The following is an 18120-nucleotide window of genomic DNA, read 5'->3' as shown; positions in this document are numbered from 1 at the left end:
CTTCAACTGCGCCATCGAGACTTCTGTGCAGGTCACCAGCAACTTCACTGTCATCGTCAAATCGCTCGGCCACATTCTTCTCCTCTCCCACCAGCTTGTCTACGCCACTTCCCCTCTTTACGACCCCATCCGCGCTGACCTGCTGTTCCTGCTGCCGTCTCAGAAGCTGTCCGACACGCTGTGGAATGAGCACTCGAGCATCGCCCATGCGCTTCTGAATGTGTACACACTCACCACAAGCTCTGCGTCCATTGAGCTGTTAGAGCATAACACTCACCCGATGATGCTGGCGGTGGCGTCTGGCATCTCCCTCGTAAGCAGCGTGCCTGAGGCGCAGCTGTTGTGGCAGGAAGAGACAAACCTGATCGACTTCGTGGAGCAGATGACAGTCACTGTGAGGGACCTGCAGCAAGGGCGGGGTTTCTCCGCGGAGAATTTGGAGGCGTTCACGTCGCAGCTGATTCTGGATGTGAATGTGCCTGTGATAGCAGCAGAGTGGGTGAAGCAGCTGGTTGTGGACAGGCTGAGTGGAGATGCGAAGACGGGGGATTTTTACACTGTGCTGTTGTGTGTGTTTGGGATGGGCAGTGTGGTTGTGTCTGGTTTGCTGCTGATCCTGCTGTTTGTGTTTGAGGCGTCGAAGATGAAGAAGAAGCGGCAGAAGGCGCTGGCGAATATATGCATGGTGCCGAAGGAGAAGCTGCAGCTGCTGAAGAAGAGGATTGATAGCGAGGAAGACGAGGAGGAGAGGGAGAAGGAGAGGGAAAGGGAGAAAGAGAGAGAAAGAGAAAGAGAAAGAGAAAAGGAGGAGAAGGAGAACGAGAAAGAGAAATCAAATTTGAATGGAACACAAACCGAGCAGCAATCAAAACAAAAAGAGAAAATAACAGAAAAAGTTAGTTTTTCAGAGAAAGAGAGAGAGAAAGAGAGAGAGAAAGAATCAGAAAGATGTGAAGATGAAGACAAAACACAAAATCAGCTGAAGTTTGTGTCTGACTGCGACTTGTTTGATCAACAGATGGAGTCGATGTTTCTTTCCTATTCTCGTCTCCAGCAGCATGTCATTGACCCTCCAATGAATTACTCATCATCATCATCTTCTTCCTCTTCTTCCTCTTCTTCCTCATCCTCCTCATCTTCCTCTTCAACCTCTGTCTCTCACCTGTCCAGCGTCCCTCTCCTCCAAAGCACCCTCCTCCGCCACACCAGCCAGAACAGCCAGCAGACCAAAAATGGCACTTCTGTTTCGCCTTTTCTGTGTGAAATGCATTCTCCCCTCAGAAATGCTCTAACGTCGCGCTCAGAAAGAGAGAAAGACCGCGATGTTCGGGTGATTTCGCTCGTTGATCCAGAAAATGAGGCGAATTTCAATGGGAGTGGGTGTGGGAATGGAAGTTCATCATCTTCTTCTTCCTCTTCCTCTTCTTCCTCGTCACAGAAAGAAGTCTCCTCTGCCTTAGATTCCCTCTTCTCCTCCTTCTCCAACTCCCAGCCGTATCTTCTTTCCCGCCCGCTGGAGGCAATGCAGCGCCCTTCGCCAGCCGATGCGAAGGCCTTTGCGAAACAAGCAGAAATTGAGCTGGCTCTGCTTCAGCACTCTCCCTTCTCAAACACCTCCCTCGCGCTTTCGCAGAGCGCAGACCTGTTTTCACCCTCACAAACGTCACGTGTGCTGGCTGCGCAGGAATACAAGGACCTGCTCCTACCTTCTTTCCCTTCTCTTTCTCTGGGACCAACTTCGTTCAACTCCTTATCTGCTACCCTGTCGCCTGCCTCTTCCTCCTCTGCCACACTCGGAATGCTCATCCCTTCCCACGGGCAGTCGCATTCGTCGTCGTCAGCAGCGTTTCCCTCACACAGCAGCACACCTGGCTCTGATAAGACCTCTTCTTCTTTTTGTTCATCAAATATGCAGAATGAACCGTCGTTTCAGACACAATTGCAAATACAGCAGCAGCAGCAGCAGATTCAACAACAGCAGCAACAAGAATTGGCAATACAGCAGTCTCAGTTATCTCAACAGGAGTCTCAAGGTTATTCAACAACTGCAAAGGATGTGAGTGAAGAGAAACGCATCTACGTGGAAGAGGCCGTGGAGAAGATGAGCAACATCATTCCATCTTCGATCTTCATCCGCATTGCAGCGGGTGTGGTGTCTGTTGTGGTGATGCCGTTCATCTTCTTCCTCTTCTGCATCATCTCCCTCCGCACCAGCATGAACCACAACGAAGGCGTGCTCCTGTCCTCCTACCGCCTCTTCACACTCGACCTCATCGCGTATCTGGTGCTGCATGGCTCCAAGCTTCCCTCAGCCAACCCCACAGAGAATTTTGAGTGTGCCTTTGCAACCAACCCGATGTGGTCAGACCTGTCGCACCTGAACAGCTCGATGGACGCCACCCGCACGCTCCTCGGCCGCAGCCTGATGTACTTCGGGGCAGTGAACGAGAAGGTGAAGAAAGGAGGGGACCCCACTTTGGACAAGGATGTGCTCACAGGCGATGAGCTGTTTGATTCCTTCATCACACAGCGCACGCTGAGTGTGAGCTCGAAGCTGTATGAGCTGTTTATCTCGACCACCACGTGCATCGCTGTTGACAGCACTGACTGCGACATTCCGCTCCCGCAGCGGATGATCACAATGAGCGGCGAGTATTCGGGGTTGCAAGGGCTGACGGGCCAGTTTGCGTCGTTTGTGGAGCAGCTGATGTCGCTTCCGGATGCAAACGAAGAGTTCTCACTGAACTCGTCGGCGGTGCAGTACATCGTATCTGCACTCAACTACGACCTCCGTGCTGGCTATCTGCTCTCCGACGCCATCCTCATTGAGGAGCAGCGGCACCGCATCGCCCTCAGCAAGTCGCTGATCATCCTCGTGGCGTGCATCAGCATTGTTGTTGTGCTCCTGGGCTTCCTCTTCTGCATCTTCCCCACCCGCAACTCTCTGTCCGACTTCGCAAAGATCACTGCGAAGATTGTGCGGCTCGATCCGACGTCGCCGATCAACAAGCAGAACCGCAGCCAGCAGCTGAACATCAGCGGGTGGAGCGACGAGTGTCTGTGTGATGTGCCTTCGCTGGATGCAGCACACTACACCCTCTGCGGCTTGTTCGTGGCTGCCAGCAGCCTGATCGACCCGGCGCTGAAGTCGACGCTCGCGTCAGATATCCTCAGCCAGCAGACAGACGTGCTCAGAAAGGTGATTGCGCAGAACAGCCAGGCAGCAGCGGCAGCGGCAGCGGCTCAGTCTGCCTCACAAGTGTCGTCGAATAGGCAGACTCCGCCGTATTCTTCGTCCTCTCTCGCATCGCCGTCTTCAGCTTCAGCTTCGGCGTCTCATTTTCAGGGCAATGGACACTATGACAGGTTCAATGGGCAGGGTATGCATGAGATGGGAGTAAATTCAATGAATGGAATGGGTGGAGTGAATGGAGTGAGTGGAGTGAATGCACTGCACGAAGGCAGCGAAGACATGCGGCGTGACATGGAGCAGGCGCACTCGCTGTTCACAGAGGAGGAGCTGGTGCACATGGCGTTTGATGTGGCAGCGATCAGCCAGCACAAAGTGTACTGCTCGCTGCGCATTCTGCTGCTGTCTGTGATTGCAGCGATGAACGAGGAGGAGGCGCTGATGCAGCTGCACAAGCTCAGCAAAAGGCACATATCAGTCCATTTCAGTGAGCACGTGTCGTTTTTTGTGCGGGTGATAAAGTATTCGCTTCAGGCAGCGCGGATGCTGCGGAAGGAGGGGCGGGTGCCGGAGGCGATGGGGCTGGAGCTGGTGGACATGTGCTATTCGTACTTCACAACACACGTCAGGCAGACTGACAAGCTGATGTGTGAGCATCTTCTGCTGTCTGCGCCGCTAAGCCAGCTGCAGCAGGAACAAAACTTGACGTCGGTGAACATCACGAGCCTTCCGCCTTCTCTTTTGCTGTTTTTTTCTTCGCCTTCTTCATCGAAGAAGAATCACCAATTGCTGATGATGTTTCAGCACATTTATGCAGTTCCTATCAATTCGCATTGAATTGTTAGTAAATTTTTAGATTTTTATTTCTTGTTTTTTGTTATTTGTAATAAAAATTGAATAAGTATGGTTATTTCTTTCTTGATGAATTGATTAAATTATGTTTGTCTTCATATGTAATTTCCAGTTAACGAATTATTTTTCTTTGTTTCTGACTTTTTTTTCCATATTTATTTTATTTTTATTTTTTGGCTTCTCTAAAAAATAAAACAAGGTTTTTTTATTCAATTCAATATGTATTCCTTTTCATTTAATTAAACAATGGAAATGTACAATGTTATTGCGGAAAATTTTCTCAGATTCATACATTGCTTCAGTAATTACAAAGAGCCCTGAATTTGCAATTATTTTTCAACAGATTGATTCTTTTGACTTTCCCATTCGTTTTTTTTTTTTTTTTTTTTTTTTTTTTTTTTTTTTTTTTTGTATGTGTTGTTGCGTAAATTGGATAATATTGAATTACAATTAACCCTTCACATATGCTCAGGAGAAATTAAGTTTTTTTGTTAAAAATAACGAAGATAAATAGTTTATAATCCTGTAATTCATAAAAAAAAGAGAGGAATCAATTTCATTTGTTTGAAACGAAAAGTTGGAAAAAACATTAAGGGAAAAACATGAAACTTCAAGCTATTTCATTGGAAAATTATGAGAATTTTATTGACTTTCTGTGAAGAAAAATTTGATCAAATGTCAAGTTTTTTTTGAAAAGTTCCTTTATGTTAATTTTCAAATAAAACGAAAATTTCATATTTTCATCAAATTTCTGTTCCCACTCACATTTCTTTTCTTGAATGGAAATAATAACATTGTTAAGGCTTTGTTTTCATATCAGAAAAATTTGGTGAGAAGTAACAATTATTTGATCGAAATGTGAAATTTTGATTTTGTTTGTGAAAATTTAACAAAAGGAACTTTACAAAAAAATTTTGACATTAAAATTTTTCTGTTGGTGTTGGACATCATTACTTTACTTTTTTGCACAGAATTATTTGGTTATTGAAGCATTGGACCTTGAGCTTCATCCTCCAATAAGCAAGGGTTCCATGTTTATGTTCTTTTCTTTTGTTTAGACAATTTGAAATGTTATTCAGAAATTCTTTTCTTCACATCTTTCATCACAGAATCATCCATTGACAAATGAGCTCAAAATGCATCTATTCACAATTCGCAATAGAGCGAATCTACCAACACAAGGAGCAGGTTTGCTCCGAGATAATGAGTATTGATCACGATTTATGGGTGGTTTAAGATCTAACTTCACCAATACTCAAATTCAAAGTTGATCCTGATTGTCCGCAATGAAAATGAAGTAACAACCTGTTATAATAAAACACAGATACGGAGATGGAAAAGAATTAGATCAATATTTAACACTGGGAAAGGTGGAATCCATTATTGAAGAATTTACCGGGATCTGAACATGAGATTCATCATCCGGAATAGAAGAGAGTGCACAGCTGATAAAGTCGAACAGCGCGCTGCGCATTATGAAAATATAATTTCAATGTCAGAAACTGCAATGCATTGTGTGATAATTATTGGAAATATTGCCGCGTTGTTCCGCGAGACAATTTCAGAAACAGAAACCATGAAAAATCGTGAGATAAGTATTTAAAAAGAAGATATGCATATCAATTGATTTTTAAAAAGAAAGAAACAATAAAATATTTTGAATATTTATTAGGAATAAGATCCGTGAAGTATCGCAAGATGCAGTTTTATTGAAATAATAATAATAATAATTATAATAATTATAATTACACCAAAAATTATTCAAAGTCGAAAAACTTTCAATCGAAATCGAAAAACTTTCAACCAAAGTCGAAAAACTTTCAAACGAAATCGAAAGTTTTCATTCGAAGTCGAAAAAGTTTCAATCAAAGTCGAAAACTTTCATTCAAAGTCGAAAAAGTTTCAAACGAAATCGAAAAAATTTCAATCGAAATCGAAATTTTGACAAAAATAAAAACGTTAAATAAAAAGTATTCCACAAAAGATAAAAATATTCTTTTGTTTTTGGAAATATTATCAGCAATGTTTGTGTTATTGTTTTCTGCATATTTTGAAAATTTCGAATCAAAATAAACTCAAAAATAAACTCTGAACGAAACACAAAACATTTGTTTCCTTCCACAATAAATGAGTTTTTTGATATGAAAAACGCGAAATAAGAGAGCCAATGTTGCGTGCATCATTCTTCATTTATTGTGAAAAAATATACATATTTATTTTTTTTGCAAATCTTTTGAAAAGCAGTGTTCTTTCAATTGAAATAAGATAAAAATACATCAGTATTTCTCTCACATTTCTCATTTTTGTGATTGGACAAAAGAAGGCAAAGAAAAACATCGGAAAAAAGATGAAAAATCATTAAAACAACAAATATCATGATATTTCAACAATAAAAATGTTTTTTGACTTTTATTGAATTTTGTCAACTTTTTGAAATTTTGAAAAATTTCGAACTTTCGACTTTGCTTGAAAGTTTTTCGATTTCGATTGAAATTTTTTCGATTTCGTTTGAAACTTTTTCGACTTTGGATGAAAGTTTTCGACTTTGATTGAAACTTTTTCGACTTCGAATGAAAACTTTCGATTTCGTTTGAAAGTTTTTCGACTTTGGTTGAAAGTTTTTCGACTTTGAATAATTTTTGGTGTATAATAATTATAATAAATCGCTTGATATCACTTGAATAAAGGAGGATAAATGCCCACGTTGCAGCGAGATTATTATTGAGGAAGAGTTTAATAATAACAAAGAGATTGCTAATTACAATGAAGCTGCGACTTTCCAAAAGATAACTGATTATATGGGTCATTCTTTATGAAAAGTCGCAAACGTTTAACTGATCTGAAAATAAGATCAAAATGATCAAAAAATGTTGATCATTCCGTTCCCATTTTTGTTTGATAAATGTTATTTATCGTTATTTATTTCGCTTTTTATAGAAAAATATGATACAAATTTGTTGATATCATATATATTTTAAACTTTATTTTGTAATTAACTATGTGAGCGACTGCTTTCCAGCTATTTGAATCAGATGAATGAAGTGTTTTTATTTCCTCATTTTCATTTCATCTGTTCGAATATTCATTTGAACTTTTGAATATTTAATAAGTTTTTATTATTTTCTTATATTTAAGGATAAACAAAATTGATTTGCTTGAATTATTGAATTTTTTATTAAAAAATTATCAGTCAGGAAAAATTCATCAAAGCTGCACTCGTAACAATCGAAAAATATTCAAAAAGGAGTTGACATAAAGCAATTATTAATGTTATTATTAAAAGTTAAAGTTTGATTATTAATTTTCAATATAAATCTCCACTTGTAACAAACTCAAAAAAACAATTTTTTCTCATATTTAAATTCAAACAGTTTGTATCATCAAGTTTCTTTCACCTCAGAATGTGCCTTTTCCTTCTCCCTTTCAGTTTATTCAGATGCACCATATTAATATGTTTTGCTTCAATCTTTTCAAATTGTACGAAGCAAGTAGGTTTTTTTCTGCTGGTCGACCATTCTGATAAGAATTTGTGTACTGTTAGTGTTTCTGGTGAAACTTATTGCTCACTTTGTGGGGTATCTCCAAAAGCTTCTTATTGCTGAGGCAGCATAGCAGTCGTCTCTTTTCTCAGCACTTTCATCCTCTTCGCCATCTTCAACTGAAGCAGCACGCAGATCAACTTCGCCATTCCGGAGGCGGAGAAGCGAAGAGAAGAAGGCAGCAGAAGACGATAAGCTATCTTCTTCTTTATTTTCAGCAACTGCGATTGACCCTTTGTATGCGTTGGTGGTGGCGGCGTCATACACGTAGGCGGCAGCGGTGAACAACATTGAGAGGCGGCTGGGGTGTATGTTCTGCATATGCCGCTGTCACCCCATACACTGTAGACGTTGCGGGGATATGTTGTTGAGCAGGGGGCGGTGTTGTATGGGGGTGTTGTGCATGTGAACGATGTGGATCTTTCGGCGATGCTTTCGGTTCCGCTGGTGGGGCCGCTTCTGTCACTTGCAGCGTAGGTGGGCACGAAGTCGGGGGGCATGCGGATCTTTGCAGCGGCAGACGTGAATGCGATCTGTTTATAACATTGCAGCTGGTGTCGCGATCGCCGCAGTCGAGGTGTGTGGTGGTGAAGCTGGAAGATGAAGCGACAGGGAAAGAGGCTGCAGTGTGCAAAGTGGGGAAGATTATGGAGAAAAGGTTGGAGTCAGCATGGATGAGGAAAGAGGATGTGGTCCTGTCTCCAGCAGCGATTGCACTGGCTGTGCTGGAGGAGCGAGAAGAGGCAGAGGAAGGAGAAGAAGATGAAACGAAAGGCGACTATCCCACAGTGCACAGAGAGTATTCGAAAAGAATCAAAGAAAAGCAGTGGAAGCTTGAAGATGTTGTGGAACTTCCGGTTGCTGAGACGTATGGGTTCAGATGGCTGAGTTTTGTGAAGATGATTTATTATTTTTTTAATTGTTTGAATTACTGTTATTTTTCAGATGCTGCCTATGCTTCTTGTGCATTTCTCGTTTGCCTTTTTTCGCATATATTCTTCTGTTAATTCTTCTTCATCGACTTTGTTCTCTTTCAAGTGAAGAAGCTCTCTAATCACACTCCGAATCATTCTTTTCGTAACTTACGCCAGCCGCTGCAGGACCATGAAGCGCTTCTTATTCAGTGTTGACAACAAAATATTGGTTTTCTTCACTAACGGCACACCTAACCTCACTGTAGCAACTGCATTCACCAGAATCACCGCAAGAATTATCAGCTTCTCCCTCTTGTTGGACCCAACCATGTTCGCCTGTCTCACTTGCTGGCATCCATCCAACAGCGGACAGATACCATTGAACATGCCCGTTTGTTGGAACTCGTTGAAATGTGAATGGATCTGCAGCACATGTTCTTTCTTCAGCCGATGCAGATTCAGAACCTCAAAATGAAGATAAAAAAGAAGTTAATTCAAGCTTTCTGTTTGAAAAAAGATTCTATGTTTGCTTTGTCGAATGTGAAGAAGAACAAAATAAACTTAGACTTCAACATCACAGAGAGATTCGTCTTATCAAACGTGTTCTTTGCAATCTTTTGTTCTTTTTCAGCTGTTTTATTCATCGCTTGCTATTGAACGGTAACTGATTGCAGAGCAAAGCTTGTGTCGCTGTAATGAATTTAGCCATATTCCACTTCGTTGGCAAAGATCAGTTCGTCCGGCTATGCGAAGCGAGTGGCATCTATGATGATAATGCTGAGAATTTGCAGAGTTGCAACATCTAAAAGGAAGAGTGTGACAAGCGTGAAAAAGATAATGAAGGATATGATAAAAGGCGCGATGAAGAGAAAATTGATCATGCAGATAAGAAGGATAATCATCTTCATGTGAAAGTTCATCAAATCTGTTTTTCCAATCAACATTATCCTTGTAAATTATGTGTCACCCGATTTATTCATCTTTTTTGAATACATATTCCCAAACCTCCCTCTCCCACCGTTTAGGAACTTTCTCTGAGCTCTACTCACCAGCTTAATGTATTCTCTTTCTGAAGATGATGCAGCAGAAGAAAAAGAAGAAGAAATAAAAGCAGTTGTTTTGTCAGTCCCATTTTCCTCTCTCAAACAATTCTTTTAAACTTCTTTCTTTCTGCTGCAAACTGGATCCTCGTTACACAGAGCTGTTGAAGAAACATCCTCCTAAATTTTATCTACTCATTTCTACAGCATCTAAGCCCCGTACTCGTCTCTGTGTATCTCCAGCAGCAGCTGGCAATTCAGCTTGAGCACCTGTTTATTGTGTGGATATGTCTTCAGCAGCTCTTCGTTTCATCCCCACGCATTCATCTCGCTTTTCATCATGAGCTGCTAATGTCGCTTCGCCTGCTTGTATGATGGCGTCCTTATCATTAGCTCCTTCTACATCTCCTTCAGGGTAACAAGTGCCCTGTGATATTTACTCTCTTCCTTACAAAAAACGTATTGAACTCCAGCTGCCTCATTCTCGTTCGACCCGTAGCTCCTTCCAGACTTCTTTGTATCACAACGCAGCCCTAACCTCAGAAGAAGAAATGGGTAACACTATCGGTTCTATCAAAAATCCATATTAGATATTATGCAGTTCTTCATCCAATGCTTGAGGCTGTTTCCGTATTGAAAATGAAGAAGGGAGTGTATGTGGCAGCTGGACAGGTGGAGCAAGAAGATGCTTTTGGCCAGGCGCTTCATTGATTTTTTTTTAGCAATCTCTATCTTGGATAAGGCACAAGGCGCTCGATGGCTCAGATGTTCTACAGACTTGTGATCGTTTGGTGAGAAAGAAGAACCGTAGTTGGGATTGGAAATATACAAGGAAGAAGAAGAAGAAGAAGGCGTTGTTATAGCTGAAATGAAAGAAAGAAAAAAAGAAGAAGAGGAAGGGAATGCTCAGGATAAGGAGTCGCTGCTTATTGTTCTTGTACATTCTCAGTGCGTAAGACTATTTAATTGGAGGGAATATTAGAAAAGGCAGTATAATTCTGCGTCAATGACTGCGATTCATATACTGGTAGCGGGTTGCACATAACATGTGAGAATTGATCCAAAAACAGTTGAGGAAGAGATTACACAGCAGGGTTATATAATGTGCATCACGTTAAATAAGGGAAGGCTGTTTGAGAAGAAAAAAAAAGCGGCAAATGAGTGATGTTGCAGGAATTAGAAGAAGAAAAAGAAAATGTGGAAGAAGAAGAAGAAGAAATATTGAAATTTTCATAGTTTTTCAAATAAAAATGAAAATGAGAAGGAAATGAAGGATTCAATTTTGAGGTGAAAGAAGAAGAGGAAGAAGAAGATGAGGAAGAAGAAGAGGAAGACAGAAAAACTGTGAATAGGAATAAATAATAGGAGTTAAATGGAAATATATCTCATTTTAGTGGTAGCAAAGTGGCAAAGAAAGAAGGCAAGTTAGTTGTTATATTCGCTGTTGCGTAGTGTGAAAGTTGCAGTCGATTGTTTTGATGGAACTACATATACGACAGGTCAAGCGCCCCACAGGAAAAGTGATGATAAGTGTATTACGTGCTTTCTAAATGTGTTTGCAGATGAGTGGGAGCTGCTGCGGATGCGCTAAGAGTGTTTCGATAATAATTTATCGAATCCAACACTGCATTCCAGAAAATGTTGTATCTTTTGATGAAATAAATAACGATTATGAACAGAAACGATCCCTTCCGCTTCGCGTCGGCGTGGCCTTTTCGCGCTCAAACATTCATCTTTTTGATTCTTCGCATGCTGCATCTGATAAATCTTTGGCTTCTTCTGGATACGTTCACAACTTTTCCTCGACGAGTCAGGCGGCATGTGTGCAGAGAAAATGCTTCTCTCATCGGCCATCTGTTTTATCGATTGCTTCTTCACTTGCGCTTGAAAATCTTTCTCCTGCTGTGATCGAAAGCAACGTAATTACTCTTTCAATTCAATAAAAGGCTTGTTCACAAATACGAAATAATTCCTTGTTTGTTGAATATAGCAAAAACTGCAAAATAATGGAGATCATTTTTACCAAGTTCGCATTTTCCATTTGCAATATACCATTCTGAACATTTATCAGCTCTGTGGTGAACGCTGTTTCTATTGACTGTTCACTTCCAGTGGATATGTTCAGCCAACTTATAAATATCTCTCCTATTCCTGTGATCTTAAACAGCCTCGAGACTCGATAATTTGAATAAACAGAGTGATGCACAAGAACAAAGTCTCTGGCAGTCAATCAGCCTGTGGAGACTGAAAAAAGAGACAATCCGGTTGCCTCTAATTTTGTCTGCATTGTCGTGCTCAAATCGCTTTAGCCATAAACAGTAAAAATGTTGATTCCACAATCAAAACTATTCGTTTCGATATTCGTTCCAGAAAATTCTTCAACATTTGTGATAAAGTCTGTTATCAGTTGTGTAAAACAATGAATGCTGATGCCGCAAGGATGGCTTTCATTCAGTCCATATGCATATGCATCTTTGAAGTTTGGTTTCTTTTCAATTAAAGAGATAAATCTGACATTTTTAAAAATGTTTCGAAGCTATTCGCTTCTGCCAGAAATAAGAATTTAATTTGGACACACTCTGTTTGAAGTTTACTGGTGGATTAACTGCAGGAATTAATCAATGTTTCGCAATTGAAAAATTGAATTAATATGAAGATAAATCCTCATCCACACATGTAACAACAACAATTGAATGGTGAATATGAAATGGCAGCTTGATCCATCCAGTCTCAATGCAATCGCTCTTTTCGAGTGAAGATAAACACAATAAATATTCAATTAAATGTTTGAGAAATCAAACTGATTTTTTCAATTTGAAAACTCTTGAAATCGATTAGACCAGAAATGTGTTGCAAAAGAGCAAATCAAATGAAAAACAACAAGTGCATTTTCACGAAAAAATCAAATCTTAAATTGATCTGGAAAATAATATCATAAAAATATTTATACATCAATTATTTTCAGTATAGATTGGTTTTTCATTGGTAAACAAACATTTATTATATGGGACAGTATTTCGCTCTTTCTGACTTTTGTTCCACCCATAATATTACGCATAATGAATAGAATGATATTAATAAATAAAGAAAAAAAATCAATTAATAAATCATAAAGAAAATCGTAAAAGAAAATACAATAATAATTAAATAAAAATCGAAAATAAAAAAAAAAATGAAAAAATTTAGATCATAAAAAAAAACAATTAATTATAATGATAAATATTATAGTGTATTCACTTAGTTTTGGCATAATGTGAAATTGTTCACATATATTTTTTTATGCGGTCCATTTTTTGAAAGTCTCCTGGGAAACTGAATCTGGACCCAAGGCCTGCAAACTCTTATCCAAAAAAATTTGAATAAAAATAGGAAGGATTCAGTTTAGTCCTCAAACTGAAAAAAACAGTTATCATTGGATAAGCAAGACTTCAAAAAATGGACTTTATAAAAAAAAGAAATAAATATTTTGAAATCTTCCTCCATTGTGGAGTTGCTGTCAATTGCTGAATTAGAATTAATAAAAAAATCAGACAAATTTGAAGAATAATTATGACCTTCAGAGCCATCGAAATTAAAAGAATTGAAACGTGAATAATTATTTATGGTTTGAAAATGAATTGAGCAATTCTTTGGAGAAATGTTTATTTCTTGCATACCTAACATACCTGATTCGCTTTCAATGGAGCAGTTTGAATCTTTTCCTATTAAAGAGTCATCAGAAAAAAAAGTATTATTAAATAATGTTGAATCATAATTAAAAGTTTTCAAATAATTCATTCTATCTTTTATTGTTTTCTTCACGCTTTTTCCAATACTTTTATCCATTTCAATATTAAAAGAATTTTCGGTCTTTCCATTACCCAAATAAACTTTCCTTTCCTTTTCGGTTTTTCTTTTTCTTTCTCTATAATTTATTTCTACATAATTCTGAGAATCAATACTGCTAAGAGGAGAAGACAATATTTTTCCATTTTTCTTTGTGAAAAATAAATATTTCTTCATTCCAGAGATGATTAATTCACCCCAGATATTGTCTGCTTCTATTTCGTGTCTTTCAGATTTATTAAGATTTATCAAATTTAATATTAAAATAAAGATTTATATTTATTAGAAAAAATAATGTTGATCAAATTAAAGAAAACTTAGACAAACTTCAAAAATATATGTTTCGTTTCATTTTCTCTTTGTCCGTTGGTATTAAAAGACAAATCAGGAGTAATTGTTGGAATATCTTGTTCATTCATTGATATCTGTGTATCACTATCAGAAAAAGAAATATTATCAATATTAAAATTAATAAAATTATTAACATAATATTTTGAATTGCAATCAGAATCGAAAAAATTAATTAAATCATCAATCGTCAATAAAACATTATCATTTAAATTATTATTAATTAAACGAGTTAAATGCCCAAATTCACTATCGCACTCACTTTTCCCGTGGTGCTCTGCGAAAAATGACAAAGAACAAATTTTTTTGAAAAAAATTGGAGATGAATTAGACAATAAAAAGTGTAATATATGTGAGTTCCTAAAATGGGGACCATTATCACAAAAGAAATGAAAAGAAGAAACATCATTGAAAACATCGAATTTTAATAATTGCTTTAAAGATTCTAACACAAATCGAAAATCATGAGATAAAATTTCTGAAAAGAAATTAAAACAAAATTTTTCAAGTTTAAATAATTTATTAACTTTATAAACAACAAAACACAAGTGTGAAATTTTTTTTTTTCATAAAAATTTTTACAAGTTTCGTTTCTTGTAATGGGCAAAGCCCAATTCTCTTTGAAGTCCATTATGATGGATACTTCATTTTGTTTCATATTATTTTTTACGTGATAAAAATAATCACGCTGGCATTTTGCCATTTTTCTATGGTTTTCAATTAATTCTATTTCTTCCTTTTCATCATCATTTAATTTCTTATTCTTTTTCATCAATTCTTTCTCTTTCCTCTCCAAAAAATTCCCTCTCTCACAAATATCACAAAGATCAGTCCTTTTCTTGGCTTTTTTAAAATTCTTTGTTTTTTTACAAAACGTAGAATAAGCCATTTTGATTTTCAATTCATTCGTCATTTCAGAATACAAATTCTTTTTTGTTTTTTCTATCAGTCTTTTCTCTGTCGGAGAAAAAACTTTTTCTTTTTTTTTATCTTTTATAATTTTCATTTCTTTTTTCTTTTCAAATTCAGATCGAGAGGAAGTTTTGACGACTTCTTTTCGATCAACATCAACTGCATGTTGATTTTTTGAGTTCGCATCATTTTCGCACACATTTGTAATAATGCAAGACTGAGATTCGTTCAGATTGTTGTGCTGAGGGTTTTTTTTCACAGCTGAAATAGTTAATACAAAAATGTTTTTGATCAAAGGCAGTGATTAAAAAAACGATATTGATAAAATTCCAAATTGATCAGAAAAATGCATATGAGCAAACATTTTTTTCGTTTTCTTCCGTTTTCACAGCTACAAGAACTGTGGCACAACATCCAGGATTCTGCCATATTAAATTGGCTTGCTTTATTTGGTGACAGAAAAAACAAGAAAACTATCATTAACGAAAAAATGGAAAAGACAAACATTTCAAATTGGAGCAATTATCATTTTTTTGTTCGTTTGAAGAAACTGTTTTTTCCACTAAAAAATCTTTCCAAGCTTTTTGGGAGTAATAGAATTCGCTTTTTGTTACATTCCAATCACTCTTCTCCAGTTTTCCAATGGGGAAAATGTTTGACACACAACCGAGAACCAAAACCCTTTCATGCCTATTCAGAACAGAAAGGACCCGCGAAAGATTTTCCAGAAGTTTGTTTATTTTTGCTGTTCAGCAACATCAGAAACATTAATATATCCAGATAAACAAAGAAGTGATTTTATTATTATAATACAACAATTTGAATTAATGTTCACACAATTGTAATTGCTTTCAATTTCTTCCCGAAAGGATTTACCAGGTTTGCTATGATGGATGAAGTGAATTAAGCGTCCCTCCGGGTCCTCCGAATCCATGTCGTTCAAAGCTTTTGACAGCTGTGCGGCATGCCTGCTTTTTGTTGAGCGAGGCCTGTCGGAATACACGTTTTTTTTATTAGTGTTTATCATGTATCTATAATGGTATATTTCAAATGAAATTATAATCAAATGCATTTTCTTGAAATATTCTGTTATTTTTGCGAGAGTGAATGCAATGGAAAACAAATGATATTCATAGGATGACTGAGTTAGAAATACTCTAAATAACGAAACTTACATATTGCAGACTGAAAAAAAGAACTTTTATCTGAATAAAACAGTGATAGTGATGTTATCAACTTTGATGAAAAACCCCATTCAACTCAACCTATAAGATATTAATAAAAACAACATACAACAACAATCCGATTTTTATAGTCACAATTAATCACTGAAATATATTTCTTTCGATATCTGAATCTCCGAACTTTTCTTCTTTTCTCATCGCTGTCATTTGAACGATCAATCGCTCACGTATGCGTAGTTGCAAACAACAAGGAACAATTCTAATATAAGATCTTCAATCGAAAAAAATGAGAAATTAACAATAAGCTACAAAAATTTGCACATACATCAATAACAGATTGAATCTTCAAGAATAAATATTGTCTTTGTTTCAATACATTGATGATAAGAATTTTTTACAATTATCTGTTCATATATATGGACAAACACATAATAAAACATGTCAATTTCATTGTTCCTCATAAATATCAGATTCGAATGATCATTTGACCTGGATAAGTCTGTTGAAATCATAATAGATATCATTCAGTGGTATTTTTCTGAAAAATAATTGACCAATGAATAAAGAAAAATTGATAATGAAAAAATTACTATCGGAGAAAATCAAACACACAGACCAGTTATTGAGTTGCTTTAATGAACGACTGTTTATAAGTGCTTTCTTTTTTTTGCAACATTGATTAAAGGAGTGAGAATTGATTCAAACAATTTTGGACTCCAACAATTAATACTCATTTGTCTTTGTGTTCGAATGATGCTTGCAATGTTAATGAACATGATTGTGGTTTTTCAAAGAAAGATTGAGCCCGTCCAAATAAATCTTCAGAAAATGAATCATAATACTATTTGAGTATCTCTTTATTATTTTTATACAGGAGCTTCATAAATGGCTTTTGCTTCATTTTCAGCTGTCGAAAAAATTATCCAAGTGAACTTTAAATAAGAGTTACAGAGGAGAGGTGAATTTCACAGTATTCATTATTAACTTTCTTAATCAAGTGAAATTTAAATTGCCGAGGAAACCAAAAATCTTGATCCGTCCAAAAGAAGCATTAAAATGATTTGTGAAGTGAGAGCTTCAAGAAGCATCTGAATCTCCGTCTTTTCTGTTGAAGGTGGTTTTTGAAGTTTTTTCCTTCCAAAAAAATCATGTCTTCATAATACAAGTTGTCAAACAATTAGAGCATTGAGTATTCATTTTCTGTATCTCTGCAAGTTTGCTGTCCATGCACAAGTTCATTTCTTTTGTCAATCAAAGTTAATTCTCAGAAGAAATTTTATTTAATTGTCCATAAACTTAAGAATCATCAGTCAAAACATTCTCAACAAACATTCTATAATCGACAATTAATAATTTTCTTGTGATAATGAAATGTTCTTGTTTTCTGTCTCCATCTTTTTTATATCAAGTCAAAATTTTAAAAGCACATGATCGTTTTTCTATTTTCTTTATTATTTTAATGTTATATAATGATTAAACAAAAACATGAAAGATGATATTATTATTGAGCTCTAGACTTTTTTGTTTCTTTTTCTTCTTGTTTGAATATCATTCAAAATGACTTTTTAATTATTGAACAAATAAAAAGATATAGAACAGTTTATTTTGCTTGTTAGATGTGAGTTATGTTAAAAACCTAGTCAACTTAAAGCAATTGTTGGGATAAGTTTGTAAAAGGAAAATACAAACAGAAATAAACACAAACGTTCTCAGCTGCGCGATACAAAAACAACTATGAAAAATACTTCGAAAATGGATTCAACATAAAAGACAGAGGTTGTGACTGTTTCATTCAATGAAAATAACATATCTCTGTATTCAATTAATTTGTCAGTTTCTATAATATGCAGTTTCCTTAAATTGCAAACAAATAAAGTCAAATCTTCTATTGCTTCCCAGACGATGGTTAAACATGTCTTTTCTGTATATACGTGTTACTGCATGAACAAATTGACACTTTTCATATTCTTTGAATGTTTATTTTTGTTATATCCTTAAATATTGAATTCTTTTATAAATCGATGAACAAAAGAATATTATGGATGCATGTTCAAAAAAATAGAATTCATTAAAATGACATACACATCAATTAATGAAAGCAGTTCGTGTATGGAACAAATCAATGTTTTTTTCACAAAATTAAAAATTATGCCCCATATGTAATGATTATTTTTGATAAATAATGGAAACGGAGTGTTTTTAAATTAACTGCGATGGGACATATTTTTGATCTTCTGCGACTTTTCAAAATAACTGACCCATATATAAAATTTTGTTTATACACCGTTATCATTATATATATATGGGTGATTATTT

General features: G+C 36.6%; 3 protein-coding genes across 3 annotated transcripts in view; 2 read left to right on the top strand and 1 right to left on the bottom strand.

The window, feature by feature from the left end:
- Positions 1-4304, top strand: part of MONOS_11647 (uncharacterized protein) — a gene marked incomplete at its 5' end in the record, with an annotated part of 5755 nt that extends 1451 nt beyond the window's left edge. The window contains one exon of the mRNA XM_067864197.1: positions 1-4304. This exon is cut by the window's left edge and continues 1451 nt beyond it. Within this exon, the coding sequence (XP_067736158.1) occupies positions 1-4027 (4027 nt within the window). The 3' untranslated portion in view covers positions 4028-4304.
- A 3330-nt stretch (positions 4305-7634) lies between these two features.
- MONOS_11648 (uncharacterized protein) lies at positions 7635-8081 on the bottom strand (the record flags this gene model as incomplete). Its single annotated transcript, XM_067864198.1, has 1 exon — positions 7635-8081. The coding sequence occupies one exon, from the start codon at positions 8079-8081 to the stop codon at positions 7635-7637; it is 447 nt and encodes a 148-aa protein (XP_067736157.1).
- A 147-nt stretch (positions 8082-8228) lies between these two features.
- On the top strand, positions 8229-8689 carry MONOS_11649 (uncharacterized protein; the record flags this gene model as incomplete). Its single annotated transcript, XM_067864199.1, has 3 exons — positions 8229-8449; positions 8527-8555; positions 8673-8689. 3 exons carry the CDS (start codon positions 8229-8231, stop codon positions 8687-8689), a joined length of 267 nt encoding a protein of 88 aa, XP_067736156.1.
- Positions 8690-18120: the final 9431 nt, after the last annotated feature.

This window comes from Monocercomonoides exilis (assembly GCF_001643675.1).
Source record: "Monocercomonoides exilis strain PA203 chromosome Unknown scaffold1-2713096, whole genome shotgun sequence".
Lineage (NCBI taxonomy): Eukaryota > Preaxostyla > Oxymonadida > Polymastigidae > Monocercomonoides > Monocercomonoides exilis.
The sequence above is the reverse complement of the archived record's forward strand: the minus strand, read 5'-3'. Positions and strand labels throughout refer to the sequence as shown.